Genomic DNA, 16,446 nt, shown 5'->3' on the forward strand with positions numbered 1-16,446 from the left:
GCTTAAAATAGATCAGTGCTGTGGTTCTGACCAACTGGGGGTGCCAGGTATGCAGATATAAACGTAGGACTGCATGAGCTAGGGTGAAGTTTAAACTGTATATTAATTGTATGTTTTATTTATGCTTTAAAATATGCATTTATCCTGTCACGTCTGTCAGGATCACAAAGCCCTTACTCTCTCAGTGTTAAACAGCAGTAGCAGTGTTGCTAGCAAAACTCCCAGTGAGTACATTTCTATTAGCAAAGTGGAAGTGCTGTAGGGTTAGTTGTGGGGGAGTGGCTTGTCCTATTATCTTATAGCAAGACACATTATTATATACTTTTAATCAACTCTTTTTGTCAAATACATGTTAGTTAAAATGTTTTTTGTTCAGCCTAAAAAAAAAAAGTGTGTTATAACTACACTATATTATTTTCTTAATACGTGATCTGGAATAAAACAGGGGAAAGTGTGATGTGAAGCAGTCCAAATATGCATTGAAATGATAGAAAATATATATATATTTTAAGCCAAATATCCCTTACACATAGAAATGTATGCATTTTACCCCCTTCTTTCTTTCCCTTAAATTGACCGTACTGTATATAGGCGTGGACAATATGCATGAACGGATTATGGAATAACACGATAAATAAAAATGTAATAAAATTGATCTATATTTAAAAAGGAATCCAAATCTAAAGTTTCAATAATAATAATAATAATAATAATAATAAAGCATTTGGTTATAGCACACAGAACAATGTCACTGATACAAAAAGAAATCGCGAAAACGTTCAATCTGGCAACACGCGCAGCAGCACCACCAGCAGCAAAAGCAGCAGCGAGGACCGGAGCCAGCCACCTCACCATCTGCACGAGCCGAACGGGATGACGGGAAGTCGGCAGAGAAAGAGGACGGGGAGGTGATGTCGGCGATTAGCACGGGAGTGGGAGGGACCGAGTTTTGACAAAACTAGATGCCATCTGCGAGAAATAGATTCCTTGCCCAAACAGCAGCGACGTGTGCGCTGCATTGAGAAGCAGCAGTGTTGTGCTTTTATTTTTGTTTTTAATTAATCGTGCAGCGCGCTTGAACACATCAGTGGTCAGTGTGTTGGCTGTCAGCCGCGGACAATTCGCCTGCTTTTGTCATTCTGGCGCTCGCGCACAGCTGACCAGACAGCACTGACTCTGCCTCTCCACGTTGCATGCACACATATATATATATCTTTCTTATTTAATAAAAAGTCACCATCTTCATCCTGACCAGCTCACATCTTCTGCTGGAGAAGTGCCTGATGCTCCGGGCTAGCAGGATGGAGGAGTTTGTGACCGAAGAGGACGAGCCATGGTACGACCAGAGAGACCTGGAGCAGGGTGAGTCCGTGATTCAACCTCAAACATCTGCCTGACGACAACAGCTGGAGAGATTAGAGATTTAGTTTAGCAACCACAAGCATGCTTTCAATGAAAAAGCCTAGTAAGATTATACAAAGGCTTTCTGTAATGGCCTGCTCTGCTGATGTCATCGGAGAGGGATTTGATCTGTGAAGGTGGAAGACTGAGCCCATCATTTAGATCATGATATAACGAATATAATATTATTTTTGCTTATGTGTGTGTATATATATATATATATATATATATGTCTGTGTAAATGAGTAATAGTATGTCCTTTTCCACAAACCCATTCTTCCCCCATCTTCCCATCTCACTGTGGGATGAAAGTGCTGTGTAGGCCATTTTAAATGCATGTCTTATTACTGGGATTAATCCTATCATATCTCTACATGATTTCTCAACAAATCATGAACTAAATTACACGTGTACCCATATCTTAAATTGTGTAACATGGTTTTTTTTTTTTTTTTTTTTTTTGAGTTTCATTTATCACATTGCATTATTTTCATTATTTTGTATGAATTCTCCAGTCTGACTGGTCACATTGTGGAAGGAGTTTCCAGTGTTAACAGTAAGTGTTCCACACAAGAAAGTCTTCAGGAATGTGCACTTTGTGCTTTCTGGTCTCCAATTAACATGACATACTGTCTTATTGACTTTAAAACCGAAATAAGGAATTTCTGTTTATAGTTGCTTTAACATAAGCGATAACCTCGCCTAGTGGATGTTCTGTACAATTAAATACTGTAAATGGTAGAAAGGATGACGTGTTATTTGTTAATTTAATTAAATTGTTAATATGTGTGCTAAACTATGTGGCTGTGGAACTGAATACGTGGAATAAATGACTTCTGGGTTTGCTGTTATAGGAAAATAATCCACTCCAGGGTGGTAATGACATCATAGCAACTCATCATTACTTTTTTTCCCCATAACTGCACGGCCTATTGTGATTTCCCTTATTCGTCCTTATTCATTTTGCATTCACATTGTTCATTTTTATCTATAGTATATGCCTTACTTTGTTCCCACATTTCCTCCATATTGGCTCTAAATTTCAGTCATCTCTGTAGAGAGGAACAAATCCACCAATTCACCCCTGTGACTGTGATAGTGCTTAGTATGATGTTTTTGCTCTTTTCTGACCTTAGAGCAAGTATTTTTGGCACTATTTGTATTGCTGAGTAGATGGATGTGCATTTGCAGGCATTTTCCAAGGTCTCCTTGAACACTATTTAATGACACGGTCGGTTTAGTTTTAATCTAACAGTAATGACACTGTGATTTAGGAATTCGAAACATGGAAGTGATCTGTGGGAAGTGGGAAGGAATGTGCAGGGAGGGAATTCTCACCATTTGTGGCTGAATGGTGACGTGGAACTTGGATTTGCACAGAAAGTTCTTGGCTCAGAGTGGGTTGTAAAGGATTCGAGAGAGAGGACTCAAGTTGCTTCCAACAGTGACAACAATTCAAGAACAATAAAACTGAACTTAATGCTTTTCTCTCTTTTTTTTTTAACCTACGACATTTAGAAAAAGTATCAGAGACAAAAACATCCATAATTTAATTCTCTTTCTTCCCGTTCCACACTATCGATTGTACTGATGTGCAGTGACCTCAGGTCAGAAATAACGACATTACAGCCTTTACAGATGGAATGCTGCATTATCCACTGGCCTGCTAGGACTCTGCAAAAGGGACAAAATACTATATATATATGCAATAGCAAAAACACACATGTGAGTCCAGAGCCCTGGAAAAGGACTCAAGTTGGAATTTAATGCTTTGAAATTATTTTGCAAAGGTTTCTTTTTGTTAAAAGTGACAGAACAGAGAGAAAAAAACATCAACAATTTAATTATCTTTCATTCACTTCTGCAGTATTGATTGTATTGATTTATCTGCAGTGACCTCAGGTCAGGAATTAAGATGCTAAAGTCTTTACAGTTCTGACATGTAAATGTAAGACGCTAGTTTTGCTGCATGTTGATGCCTGCTACATGATAAAACTGCATATTTAGATGTTTGAGTCAGATCTTATCAGTTCAACTGTATTTGACATGCACTTCTGCAAATGGCTTTGCGACAGCTGCACACACTTATACACAAATGGTTTCCCATTACGAGAATTTATTATCGATCTTCCTCTGTAAACATTCAATCTAGAGAGGATCGTTGTTTCTAGTGCTTACAGAGAAAATCCAGGGAATTACAGATCAGAAGGCAATGATGCTAGATATCAGGGATTTCTCTCCTCTAATGGCCCGAGTCTCCCATCACTGCTACTTAAAAGATTATTATTTATTAATTTTTTTACCTGATTCAGCTAATCAGCAAATTGAAAAGATGACTTAGTCATCATGAACATGTTAGTTTTCTAAGGAACACACTAGCATGGTCAGGGCAGTACTCCAGGGTTACACAATGTAGACTGTCAGAAGATGATCTGAAACATGAACTAGTTCATAGCACTATACTAGATTGATATTTATTCTGTATTCTGTTTTAACTAGCAATTGGGAAATAGAAAACTTTTCAGCTTGCTTCATTCAAGAGGCAAATTAAAAAAAAAAAAAAAAATATTGAGTGCATGTTTTGTCAGCAGCAATCTAACCAACTATCAGGAATTGTACTCAGTATATGATGTCCTGACCTTCTCAAAACAGCAAGCAAGTAGTGAAGTAATATTTTATTTACTGACGGTGTGAGCAGTCATGTTGACGTGATGTCATATGCAGAACTCAAAGCTGAGCACACCTTCCAGACTTTTCTTGTAGGAATTCAATTTTTTTCTTTCCATGGTGGAGTTTGGAAATTCAGAGTACAAGCTTTAGTTGAACGCAGTATTACTTGCTAACCTGTGCAATAGAGACCTAATAATTTGTATGTGTTGCTCTTCTGTTGCTAGTATAATTGTGAGCGCTGATGTGAAACATTTTGAAATGATTGATTTTCTTAATTCTTATATAAGTGCACTATGTAGGCAATGAAAGTTCACACAAGCACCAATAACTTCTTGAGTGTATTGTAAGCTAAATATGGTGCGTTATCCTGACAACTGTTTCTGAAAAACAGAACTCTGTCGAAATTTTACGCTCACGGTTAATATAATACTTGCATGTTGATGTCCTTCAGCTACTCCCTGTTTGGAGTCGCCACAGCGGATCATCTGATCTGCATACTTTGATTTGGCATAGATTTTACACTTCCTGAAGCAATTTAATCCAGGTTTGGGACTGGCACTGAGACTTAACCCCTCAGGTTGGTTCCTTGCCCAGGAGTTGAAGCTGGGCTGCGGCATCAAGAGTACGGTATCTGTTGGACAGTTTGAACCATCAGGATCAATCTAATACTTGCATAATACCACAGATTAAATCCAGTGTTGTTTCTAAGAGAACGCATAAAGACGTAATTTGGGGATTTAAAGTTGTCATTGTCGTGAACAGCAAAGAATTGTTTCACTGCTACTGGAAAGTCTTTAATTGCTAAGAGGTTCACCAAATTACATTTGGGATACATTCAGTCCAAATAAAGTTCACAGTGGCTGTGAGAAGACAAAAACAAACCCCCACAAGTTTACACACTTTAATACTCTTTCACATGATTTGTTCACGACTTCAATTATGACTGCTCCAATCACAAGCTTCAATGTATAATGGTTGTTCATGGAGTTTGACAAGCTTGTATGAGCACAACTGGATAAGAAATGCACAATGTCTATAATGATCCTTATTATATTAATCGGTTACAGTTACATTATTTACTGTCCAGTGTCACCCAAATAAGGATGAGGTTCCCTTCTGAGCCTGGTTCCTCTAAAGGTTTCTTCCTCATATCATCTCAGGGAGATTTTCCTTGCCACCGTCGCCGCAGGCTTGCTCATTAGGGATAAAATAAATTAGGGATAAAATACTTTAATCATTTCATTTAATAATTTATTTTTATTTTTAGTTATTTAGTTATTCCCTCTCCTTTCTCTGTTTCTCTTCTTTTGTAAAGCTGCTTTGAGACAATGTCCATTGTAAAAGGCGCTATACAAATAAATTTAATTGAATTATGTACGCCATACCGAAGCCATACAAGCTTGTTCCAACAAGTCTACCATACCCTGTAGGTTATTTTTAAGTTACCTGAAATGAAACAGGCTACTTGTTACTTATGTTTTTTTTTGTTTTTTTTTATCTTTTAAACCACAATTTATATATTGCATCATAGTTGTAGTATATTGGCGTAATATTTGTTTAGACTTGTATATTGTTGACTTTCTGTGGAAAAAGTTGTTGTGAAAAAATACCTTTTGGTTATTTCTTGTGCACTGAACACCAATAATGCATCATTATTGCATATTGGATATATTTCGGTATAAATATTTTATCTGTATTTGCATTATTTAATTAATATGGAATTCTATTGAAAGTAAATATGATTGTTTTAAGGGGAGGAGGAACATTAGGGTACAAAGACACATTTCTATATTGTAGCGTTGCTATGCTATAGGCCCAGTACTAGAGATAAACAAACAATATAATGTGTAGCCCCAATGATGACCACCACACGAAGCTTTCCTGAGTTTTGTTCAGGCAGGAAACAGATAAAAGATGGATTACATAGTTGCCATGGCATAGCCTCCATCTTCTCCCACTTCCTTTCCGATGCACTATATTTGATTAACTGTTATTAAGCCTGGGATTATCTAGATGGTGAGGGGGAAGTGTTATAGCTCTGTTTGTAACCAGCAGACACTCTAACAGCCCTCTTACTGAGAGCAAGAGAAGACTAAATATGTGAGAGTATATGATGTATATTCTTGGAGAGACAAAGCTCACAGTACACTTCCTAGTAACTGTTTAGACATCAGCATTATAAAGTTTGTCTCCAATTCATTCCTAACTATCTCATTTATGTGATCTCTGTGATTGTGTTATGGTTGTTAGTTTGAGTATTACAGAAACTGCTGATCTTTTAAGAATTCCACCCAGTCTCTACACAGAATGGTGGAAAAAGCAAAAAAACATTGAGTGAGTGATGGCAAGAGTGTTGATGACAGTCTTAGATTCTTGTTCTTGGTTGACAGAACAAGTGGTCACTTGTGGTCAATATTCTGCTGTTGTAGCCTATCCTCCTCAAGGTTTAATGTCTTGTGTGCTCTGAGATGCTTTTCTGCTCGCCACCGTTGTAAAGAGTGATTATATGAGTTACTATAGACCTCCTGTTAAAACCAGCTTAAACCAGTCTGCTCATTGTTCTCTGAACTTTCACAACAAGGTGTTTCAGCCTGCAGACCCTCTGTACACAGGATGTTTGTTTTTCGCGCCATTCTGTGAAACTACGGTGGCTGAGAAGTGCAAAACAAAATAACAAATCCGAAAACAAAATAACAAATCTAAAGACAGGATGACTATACAGACAAACCGGAAAAGGTAAGTATAGTTTGCAAATGGAATTCTTACCACTGTTTGTTATTTTGTTTTCAGATTTGTTATTTTGTTTTTGGATTTGTTCTTTTCTTTTCGTGTTTGTTATTTTCTTTTCGTGTTTGTTATTTTGTTTTCAGATTTGTTTGTTTTTTTCGTGTTTGTTATTTTGTTTTTGGATTTTTTTATTTTGTTTTTGGAATTTTTTCTTTTCCTTTCGTGTTTATTTTGTTTTCAGATTTGTTATTTTGTTTTTCAGATTTATGATTTTGTTTTTGGATTTGTTATTTTGTTTTGCACTTCTCTGTAACTCTGTAAAAAAAACCATTTGTCATCAGCAACCATTCCATGTTAAAGTCACAGAGATCACAGGTGTACAGGTGTTACTAATAAAGTGGACACTAAGTGTATATCCATAGCTGTATAAGCATTCAGTGTAAATCACCCCTAAATGTGTAACTTGGGCTAGGTGGAGATGCTTTTTTTTTTTTTTTTCTTAAATGAAATATGACATTATAGCTGGCAGGAACCGTGACATTCCACTTTAAAAATATTTGATTTAGCAAAATTCTTGAGTTCACTAACGGTGTGTTTTACAAGCTAACAGTCTCCTGAACATACAGCCGCAAAGCGATCGTTCCCACCCTGTGTCTTAAGCTTTGCAGCTGTAATTAAAGTTTAATGAAATGCAAATATGTCCTTGGTTGCTGCTTACCTTTCAAAGCTCCACCAATGAGACTGTATATGAAGTAGCAGGAAGTGCCAGTTTTTCTAGCATGCTGAAAATATTCTCTTATTTTCACAGCGATGACACCGAACACCAGCATGATTTTGGTGACACAGTGGGACCTGATGAATTTAACACACAGAGTAATCATCAGTAATTCTTATTGTAAATGTGATGTTTTATACCAACATCCTACTTATATCCAGCGGAAGATTACACTACATTGTTGATGAATTGACCTAATTTTGTCTAAAAGCAAATTTCTATATATAACATGACCTACATAGATGAACAAAAGCAAAGCTCATTGGCTTGACTGCTTAGGCAGCTCATCCTTTCTCCTTCTTCACATGATGACTTGAATAAATGTTCTTTTAGAGCCTGCATCCTGAGGCTAGTGATGATGAGTTGCTGCTCCTGTCAGATATCCGTGAAAATACGGATATGGAAACCAAGATAAATTGATTTTTTTTTTTGAAGATATGTACACTCAAAGGCGGCATTGTGGTGTTTGTCCCTCACAGCTTCAGGGTGGGGAGTTTAAACAAATTGTGGTTACTGAGTTTTGCTGTAATTCAGTCAAAACCTGCTTGTAGATGCCTTGTGACCAGACTTTCCAGGATAGGCTCCAGATCCACCGCAACCTTGAGCAGGATAATGTGGTTACTGAAGAGGAATCAGTGTCTAAACAGTGTGACTTTCTGTGTTAGCTTTTTTCACACTGCATTTCATTGTTCTAAACCCTGCTTTTAACCCCAGGCCGAGGAACGCTTCACACTTGTAATTTAGAAGTGGGGTGAGCACCGCTTTATACCTGGAGTTTGACCCGGTGTTAGCGCCCGGTTTTCCAGTGTTAAACTCCACACTCCAGTACAAATGTGTACAGTGTGAAATGATGCACTGTAAGAATGTTACACTAAGATGCTTAGAAACAGAAAATGAACAGTGTGTGCCTCATATGACATGATTTGTCCAGTCACTGAAACCCCGCCTGTTGTGTAAACTGTTGGAGACACTTGTGGTCAGAAAAGTCTGTTTAGTACAAACCGGATGGCCCAGTCGGAAATAGCTGAGGGACTGACTGACAAATTAGTGAAAACGTGAATGTTTGAGACAAGTCGTTATTTACAGAGGCCAGTGTTTATCCAGTCGTGGTTGTTGAAGCTGCAAATTTGCAAATAAGAATCCAGGGTTTAGGAATGTACAGTGTGAAACATCAGATTATGAGCATCCAGGATTAATTGTTAACCCTGAGTAAAGTATGAGCAGTGTGAAACAAAATAAACCAGGATTCCTTTTAGGAAGTAGGATTTTGCACAAATCAAGGTCCATAAAGATATGGATGAGCGAGTTTGGTGTGGAGGAACTTGACTGGCCTGCACAGAGGCCTGACCTCAACCCCATAGAACACCTTTGGAATGAATTAAAGCGGAGACTGCGAGCCAGGCCTTCTCGTCTAAAATCAGTGCCTGACTTCACAAATGCGCTTCTAGTGGAACAGTCAAAAACTCCCATAAACACACTCCTAAACCTTGTGGAAAGCGTTCCCAGAAGATTTAAAGCTGTTTTAGCTGCAAAGGGCGGGCCAACTCCATATTACATTCATGTGCATGTAAGGGCAGACGTCCCAAAACTTTTGGCAATATAGTGTATATCTTTATGCCTTTGAGAGGAATTTAGAAAAAGACACAAAGAGCTGTGTCTTCACTGACACACTGGAAAGAAGGGGGAAGGAGGGAAAAAGACTTTTTCTTCCTTGTGTTTACAATGAATCGTTTCCTTGGTAAGACCTACCCGGCTTAGTCTCCAGCCTGGGGACCTCAGGGATCTGCACACAAACAGCTGTTATGATGTGTCCCGTTTCTCATGTATGATTTATATGTGGATATGTTACTGTATTGTACTATGTTACCAGATGTTTGCAGTATTGCTGCCACCAGCGCTTTCATGATTCATTGCTGCACTCATACGTATGCCATGGAGGTCAATGTTTCTGACCCTGTTAAGTCTTCCCAATACAAATATATTTAGCTCCTTCACAATCCCTGTGGATGCTAGCAAAGTGTGTTCTGTTGTGTAGGAACCGCTCTAGCTTTATGATAGATGGTCTCCAGTGAGAGAGAGAGAGAATTTGATTTGCAAAAACACCAGAATGTAGCAGATAATGATAAAATACAGTGGTATTGCTGTATATCATCGAATAATTTATCATTTTATACCATAGAAATATTTTTATATCATAGAAATTTTTAATGGCAATACTTATTGACTGGTATTCTTTAGTTCCCCGATCCACAAAGAACAAAATCAAATTAATTCACGTTTATCTTGTTCCTTAAAATCCAATTTTTTTAGATTAAAAGGACATTGAATGGAATTTAAACCAAAATGAACCTAGCAAACCACACCAACCCTAAATAAACATGTCTACTATTTTTAATCAATTAAAACATATTACGATTTCCATCGTTGGTGATAATCACCTACTTTTTACACACATGCTGCTAGTAGCCCTGACAGTTGAAGTGTATAACACTGATTATCTCCTCATCATGGCACCTGTTAGTGGGTGGGATATATTAAGCAGCAAGTGACCATTTTGTCCTCAAAGTTGATGTGTTATAAGCAGGAAAAATGGGCAAACGTAAGGATTTGAGCGAGTTTGACAAGGGCTAAATTGTGATGGCTAGACGACTGGATCAGAGCATCTCCAAAACTGCAGCTCTTGTGGGGTGTTCCCAGTACTGCAGTGGTCAGTATCTATCAAAACTATCCTTAAGGTCCTGTAAGTATCTTTTAAGTCCTGAAAGTGGGCACCACCTCACAACTTACAGGACTTAAAGAATCTGCTGCTAACATCTTGATGCCAGATACCACAGCACACCTTCAGGGTCAGAGCTGTTTTGGCAGTAAAAGGGGGACCAACACAATATTAGGCAGGTGGTCATAATGTTGTGCATGATCAGTGTATATTTTATGTCATATAAAGTACTAGTCTAACGGTACAAAATTCGTACTATAATACCTATAACTAGTTTATTGGGTGAACTGCCCCTCCCATTTATTTGTAACCTGTGCAGTCAGTTATATACTTTCATCTACAAATGTTGAAAATGATATTAGAGTGACAGGAAGTATATAAAAAAGCTACCGTGTTAAAAGCACAGTGTCATGCTAGTAGTAAACTTCAAAATCATTGAGCTTCATATTTTATGCTTTCCCGATCTACTGCAGCTGCCCCTTTTTTCCTTCATGTTCACGGTTCCTTCATGTCGTCTCGTCTTTGTTTGCTTTCTCTCAGATCTGCACTTGGCAGCAGAGCTAGGGAAGACCCTTCTGGAACGCAATAAGGAGCTGGAGGACTCGCTGCAGCAGATGTACATCACCAATGAGGAGCAGGTGCAGGAGATTGAGGTACGGCCCCCGTCTGTTTGATGTGAAGATACATCAAGCTGTGTGTGTGTGTGTGTGTGTTAGATGGTCTATACATGGACAGCAGTCAGCAGGCATTGAGAAGATTTCTCCCAACAGTGACCATTGTTGGGTCTTGGCATGAGGCCAGCAGAGAGCAGTGTGAGGGGAATAAGAGTATTTTTGGGAGTGTGTGGGTGTTGGATTTGAAGGGGGGGTGGGGTGTATGAGAGGAGGCCAGCTGGTTGCCTGTCACGTTGCCAGATTTGTCAGAATCTGCTGCACAAAGACCATGATAGAAAAGAAAAGAATAGTGCACTGTTTTAAGGATGACTTTAGTCAGTTGTTCACACACTTTATGCAGTATGCTTTATGCAGTGATGCGCATAGTCTCATCGGCCTCTGTATGTTTGTACTCTGCTCCCTCCCTCAGTCATGCTGCAGCATTGCAGATATGCCAGACATTTTGCATTTTAACGCGGGTTTATGCTTGTACGAGTATCCGTAAAATATAACAAAACATCTTTTCTTCTCCCAATAAAAAGGGCGGATTAGCTAATCGACAAACAAAACATGTTTCGAGTTCTCTGCGTAATAACTGACACTCCTGACATTCCCCTTCAACACCGGATCACATTACTCAGGTTATGGCCTGTGCATTCTTCTCAACTTGATTTTCCTGCTTGTTAAGTGTTTTTGACATTAGACAAGCGCATATATATATACGGTCCCCTCCGAAAGTATTGGATCGTCAAGATCAATTCTTTGCTATAAATCAAATACATGTGGGTTTGAGATTAAAAGACAAACAAGTTAAAAGAACAGAATTTCCTGATATTTATATCTAGATGTGTTAAACAGCCTGTCAAGAAAATGTCCCCTTTGGCGGCAGACCAGACAATTTTTAAGTGGGCAAAAGTATAGGAACAGATGTAAATGACACTTGCATATCCTTTGCTTGTAATAAACTGCATCAAGCCATTGACGGATTACATGGTTCCCTGATTCTTATTTATCTTTGAATCGCAATCATTGTTCAGCAAAAGTATTGGCCTTGCTGTTCCAATACTTCTGGAGGAAACTGTATCTAGTTAACATTAGTTAACCATATTTATTAGGAATGAACCATATGTTTGGCCACTTGGGGGGAAAAAAAAAGGGGGAGACGTACAATGAAGTGTCAAAACAAAACACGCTACAAAATATTTGAATGGTGATGATCATTTGAAACAACTGCAGTTTATTTCTTTTTTGGGTTAGCAGATTTGCTGTTGTAAATGTTTTAAAAATGTGTTTTAAAAGTGGTTAGGTATATTAGATGCCCCCTACTCTGCTGACGCACACTTCACAACTAGATGTTTAAGATCCCAGCAATGTAACTACAACACATACACTGCCATTACATTCCTTTCTACTGTAGGGTAGAATTCTGTGGCCATAGTGTGTGTGCGTGTGTGTGTGTGTGTGTGTGTGTAAAAATATTTCATTTCATTCATATTTATTTTCCCTGGCAGTATTTGTCCAAGCAAGTGGAGATGCTACGGGAGATGAATGAGCAGCATGCAAAAGTCTATGAGCAGTTGGACGTGACGGCACGAGAGCTTGAGATCACTAATGAGAAGCTGGTGTTGGAAAGCAAGGCTTCACATCAGAAAATAGACCGGTGAGTACAATTAGTGCAATTCATCCCATTTCATAAACGTATCCTGACCCTCATATTGCCAAGGGCTTACCGTGCCACTTCGACAGAGTAGTATTTTCTTCTCATAGCATTAGTGGTTAAGGCCCTGAATTACTGAACGTGAGGTTGGTGGTTTCACCTCCAAGCTACCACTGTTGGGAGCTTTTAACTCTTTCTGCTCCAGCGATGCTGCATCCTGGCTGACCCTGTGCTCTAACTTCCTAACAAGCTTTGGGCTATGCAAAGAAAAGAATCTCACTGTACGTTAATGTACACGTGACAATTAAAGGCTGCGTCTTCTTCATGTCCTGGTTAGATAAATATTTTGTCAATTGGCTGCAGTTGCTAGTATGCAATTTGGGACGTAGCCTTTCATTTGTCAAGTGTCTAGTCACTACCACTGGTAATAAACCACTACTTGTTCCATTCTTACCAAACCCTTGGCATTGAATATATTTTTTATTTATATCCAGAGCAGCACATACTGAGCTGGCCCCTCTGGCCTTCTTGTATACTCGATATTGGAGGCCAGGATCAAACTTCAGGCACCCTTTTACCTACAGCACACACTGCATTATTTAGCTCGGTAGTTTTATAGACATGAACAGACAAAATCCACCAGAACCCACTGCCGATACTATACGTGCAGGAGAAGTTTAATACAGTAATTGACAGGAGGAATCAATTGAATATTGTGTTTATAGTATATATATATAATCAATTATTATCAGTAAATTGCAGCCCCAAGTGTTGACTTGCCTACTGTATTTACTCCAGCTGTGATATTCTGTCCTTTCTACAAAATCGATGAGAATATATCGAAGCACTAAAATGCAGTTTTTCCATAGATCTGTTCCTAAAATGGATTCATTTGTTGTTTTAACTAAATATGAAAAGTATAACTTGTCTATAATGGTCTAAGCATGACATTCTGTTAAATTGTGTGAATATACACTGAGTTGTTCTACAATGGAGTATTGTGTGTACCACTAGTACTGTGAGGTCAGTAGGTGGTAAATGGAGATCATTTATGGCCACACAGGTTGACGAACACCATGGAGATGCTGCAGGGCCAGGTGGATACGCTGACGGCCCGTGTGGAGGAACTGCGCACACTTGAAGAGCTCAGGGTTCGCAGGGAGAAGAAAGAGAGACGAAAAACTGTGCACTCCTTCCCATGCCTCAAGGAGCTCTGCACCGCACCCAGGTATTACATCATCCCCGCTTACGTCTCTTATTAGATTACAGATATCCAAATTGACAGTTTGTGATCAAGATGGCGATGAAACACAACCTGAAAACAATTTCTGTAATTTTAGAGTGCAGGTATTCATGTTGTAAATAGTTGTTTGAATGAGGCACAAAGTCTGTAGCTAAAGCTTTTTAAATCTGGAAATTACAAGTTGTAAGTATTCAGAGAGACATTTATTCTACTTTGGATTAATTTGTGTTGAATACAAAGTAGAATGTCTGAAATTGCTCTGTATTTAGTTTTTAAGCTACTACCTAGGTCTCTGCATTCACGGGACAGTGCACACAGGGTGAAGGCTAACACTTGCTTCATGCCTCATTAGAAAGCAATCTTACTGCGTCTCTGGATAGTCCAATAGGGAACTTGTAAAGGTTTTTCCTTTCAGAAAAGTAGAACCTATTTGAAAAGTTTACAATCCAGTCCTAATGCAACAGTTTCAACACGTTAGGCTTGCCATTATAATATGGACTTGTATGGTTTTTGTGTCCTTTACACTTGTTCCCTTGACAGGTATGAGGATGGATTCAGGGTGTCTGACCCAGGTAGTGGTGACCTGCAAGAGCGGCGGCCGGCAGATGATGAAAATGAGCACCTGCGTGCACTGGTTGCATCTCTCCGTGCAGCCGTATCAGCTGAACGTGGGCGACGGGAGAATGCAGAGCGCGAGTGCACCGCTGTGCTACAGGAGTTTGAGCGCTTGGAGCAGCGGCTTCTGGGTGCTGAGGGCTGCCAACAGCGTGTCCATGAGCTGGAGGCAGAACTGCAGGAGCTACAGCAGCTACGCAAGTCACGTGCCTGCTTACTGGTTGCCGAGGATGGTCTGGAGCAGACGCTGCTCAGCAGTGCCCCAGAAACCGATACGGTGGAGGACGTTGCAGGTGCAACCCAAGAGAGCTCTGGTGAACCCCCGGTACGCAAGAGCTGTAGTGACACAGCACTGGACGTCATCTCGGCCGTAGACGCTTCTGGACGACGCAAGGGGAGCTACGCCCTCCATGCCAATGGGGTGCGCAAGCGTGGTATGTCCATCTTGCGTGAAGTGGACGAGCAGTACCATGCATTGCTCGAGCGGTATGAGGAGCTGCTGGGCAAGTGTCGGCGCCATGAAGAGAGTCTGCGCCACGCCGAGGTGCAAACTTCACGGCCTGTGTCCAGAGACCCGTCCATGAAGGAGTGTCGTGCAGCAGAGGCCACAACGCAACCAGGCACGCCACCGCAAACACCCTCAACACCTGAGGCCATGGAGGGCATCAGCCGGCAGGTGGAGGCTGTGGACAAGCGGCTGAGCCAGAACACACCAGAGTACAAGGCTCTGTTCAAAGAGATCTTCTCACGCCTACAGAAGACCAAGACCGACATCAACTCCACTAAAGGGAGGAAAAGTGGGAAATAGCTCTAGGCTTTTCTGCTCAGAGGAATGCATGGTAGGCGCTATTGTTCTACCTCAATTAAGACCACGGTCTTAATTGTTTAATTGGCCAGATTGGGTAAGCTGGCATTTGAAAAAGCTTCATGCTAAATGCAGAGCTAATGGCTAGAGTAGAATATCGGGGCTTACTTGCCATGTTGGTGGACGAACACTGACAGAGCAGGTCACGTCTGATGGATCTTTCTTTGGTTGTTTGTGTTTTAAGAAAGATTTAAGATTGTCTCTCATTGTTGGTTTTCCTGGAGCCTAACTCACTAACAGGCGACCTGTATTACAAAAAAAAAAAGTAAAGAAATAAAAAGGTACACCGCTGCTTATTATTCCTATTTCCTTAACTGTATGTAACAACAAGCTCTATTCTGTAATCATCTCTTTCCAATATTAAAACACACTTTGCTTATAAGGTGGTTGACACATTTATTACTTTGAGAATGGATGAATGAGTGAATTGACAACACGATGGTCTTTATAACTTCAACCAAGAAATAAATAATAAAATGGCATGTCCACACCAATGAATTGGGGGGGGATAGAGAATGAAACGAAGAAACAAATTCCATTTTGAACACTTTTAATGTTGACACAGATGAACAGTAATCTCCTTCCACAGTGATAGAATGACAGAAGTACATAGAGACCAAATGAAAGCAAGAAGCAAGTGCTAAAAATCTCCATGCAACATTATAGGCAACGTTGTCGATGGAAAAAAAAAGTGTGTACGATAGCGGATGTCTTCGCTATTCTGAGATTAAACCTTGAGGTGAAAACGACTACACTGCATCTAGATCGAAAGGACACCCCCCCTTAAGACCAATATTGTCCATCTTACCCACGCGCACCTCAGTTAGAGTTTTGTGTTCATGTTTCCGAGGTCTTCGTAAAGCAGCTTGTGATGGTAAATAGTGGAGGCACAGCTAGTGATGATGAAATTTATTAGCTGAAGCATTTAATAGTTGAGGTCTACAGGCAAAAAACAGCCCTTTCTGCTATGAGAAATCTATTTAGCGCTCACTGACAGCTTGTGTAGACCAAGATGCCAAGGGCACGTTTCAAGAAGTGAGCACGTGGCCCTCTTTAGAAATGGACACATTTGGGAGAGAGAATTTCACTGGACAGAATCTAGGAAGAAATAAAGCGTAAGAAGG

At 39.7% G+C, this 16,446-nt stretch overlaps 1 protein-coding gene across 1 annotated transcript; it reads left to right on the plus strand.

Moving 5' to 3' along the window:
- The first annotated feature begins 878 nt into the window (after positions 1-878).
- cdr2l (cerebellar degeneration-related protein 2-like) lies at positions 879-15,704 on the plus strand. Its single transcript, XM_058409711.1, has 5 exons — positions 879-1,362; positions 10,830-10,942; positions 12,454-12,602; positions 13,663-13,827; positions 14,383-15,704. The coding sequence occupies exons 1-5, from the start codon at positions 1,284-1,286 to the stop codon at positions 15,263-15,265; spliced, it is 1,389 nt and encodes a 462-aa protein (XP_058265694.1). The 5' UTR covers positions 879-1,283; the 3' UTR covers positions 15,266-15,704.
- Positions 15,705-16,446: the final 742 nt, after the last annotated feature.

This window comes from Hemibagrus wyckioides, linkage group LG02 (assembly GCF_019097595.1).
Source record: "Hemibagrus wyckioides isolate EC202008001 linkage group LG02, SWU_Hwy_1.0, whole genome shotgun sequence".
NCBI classification, from domain to species: Eukaryota; Metazoa; Chordata; class Actinopteri; order Siluriformes; family Bagridae; genus Hemibagrus; species Hemibagrus wyckioides.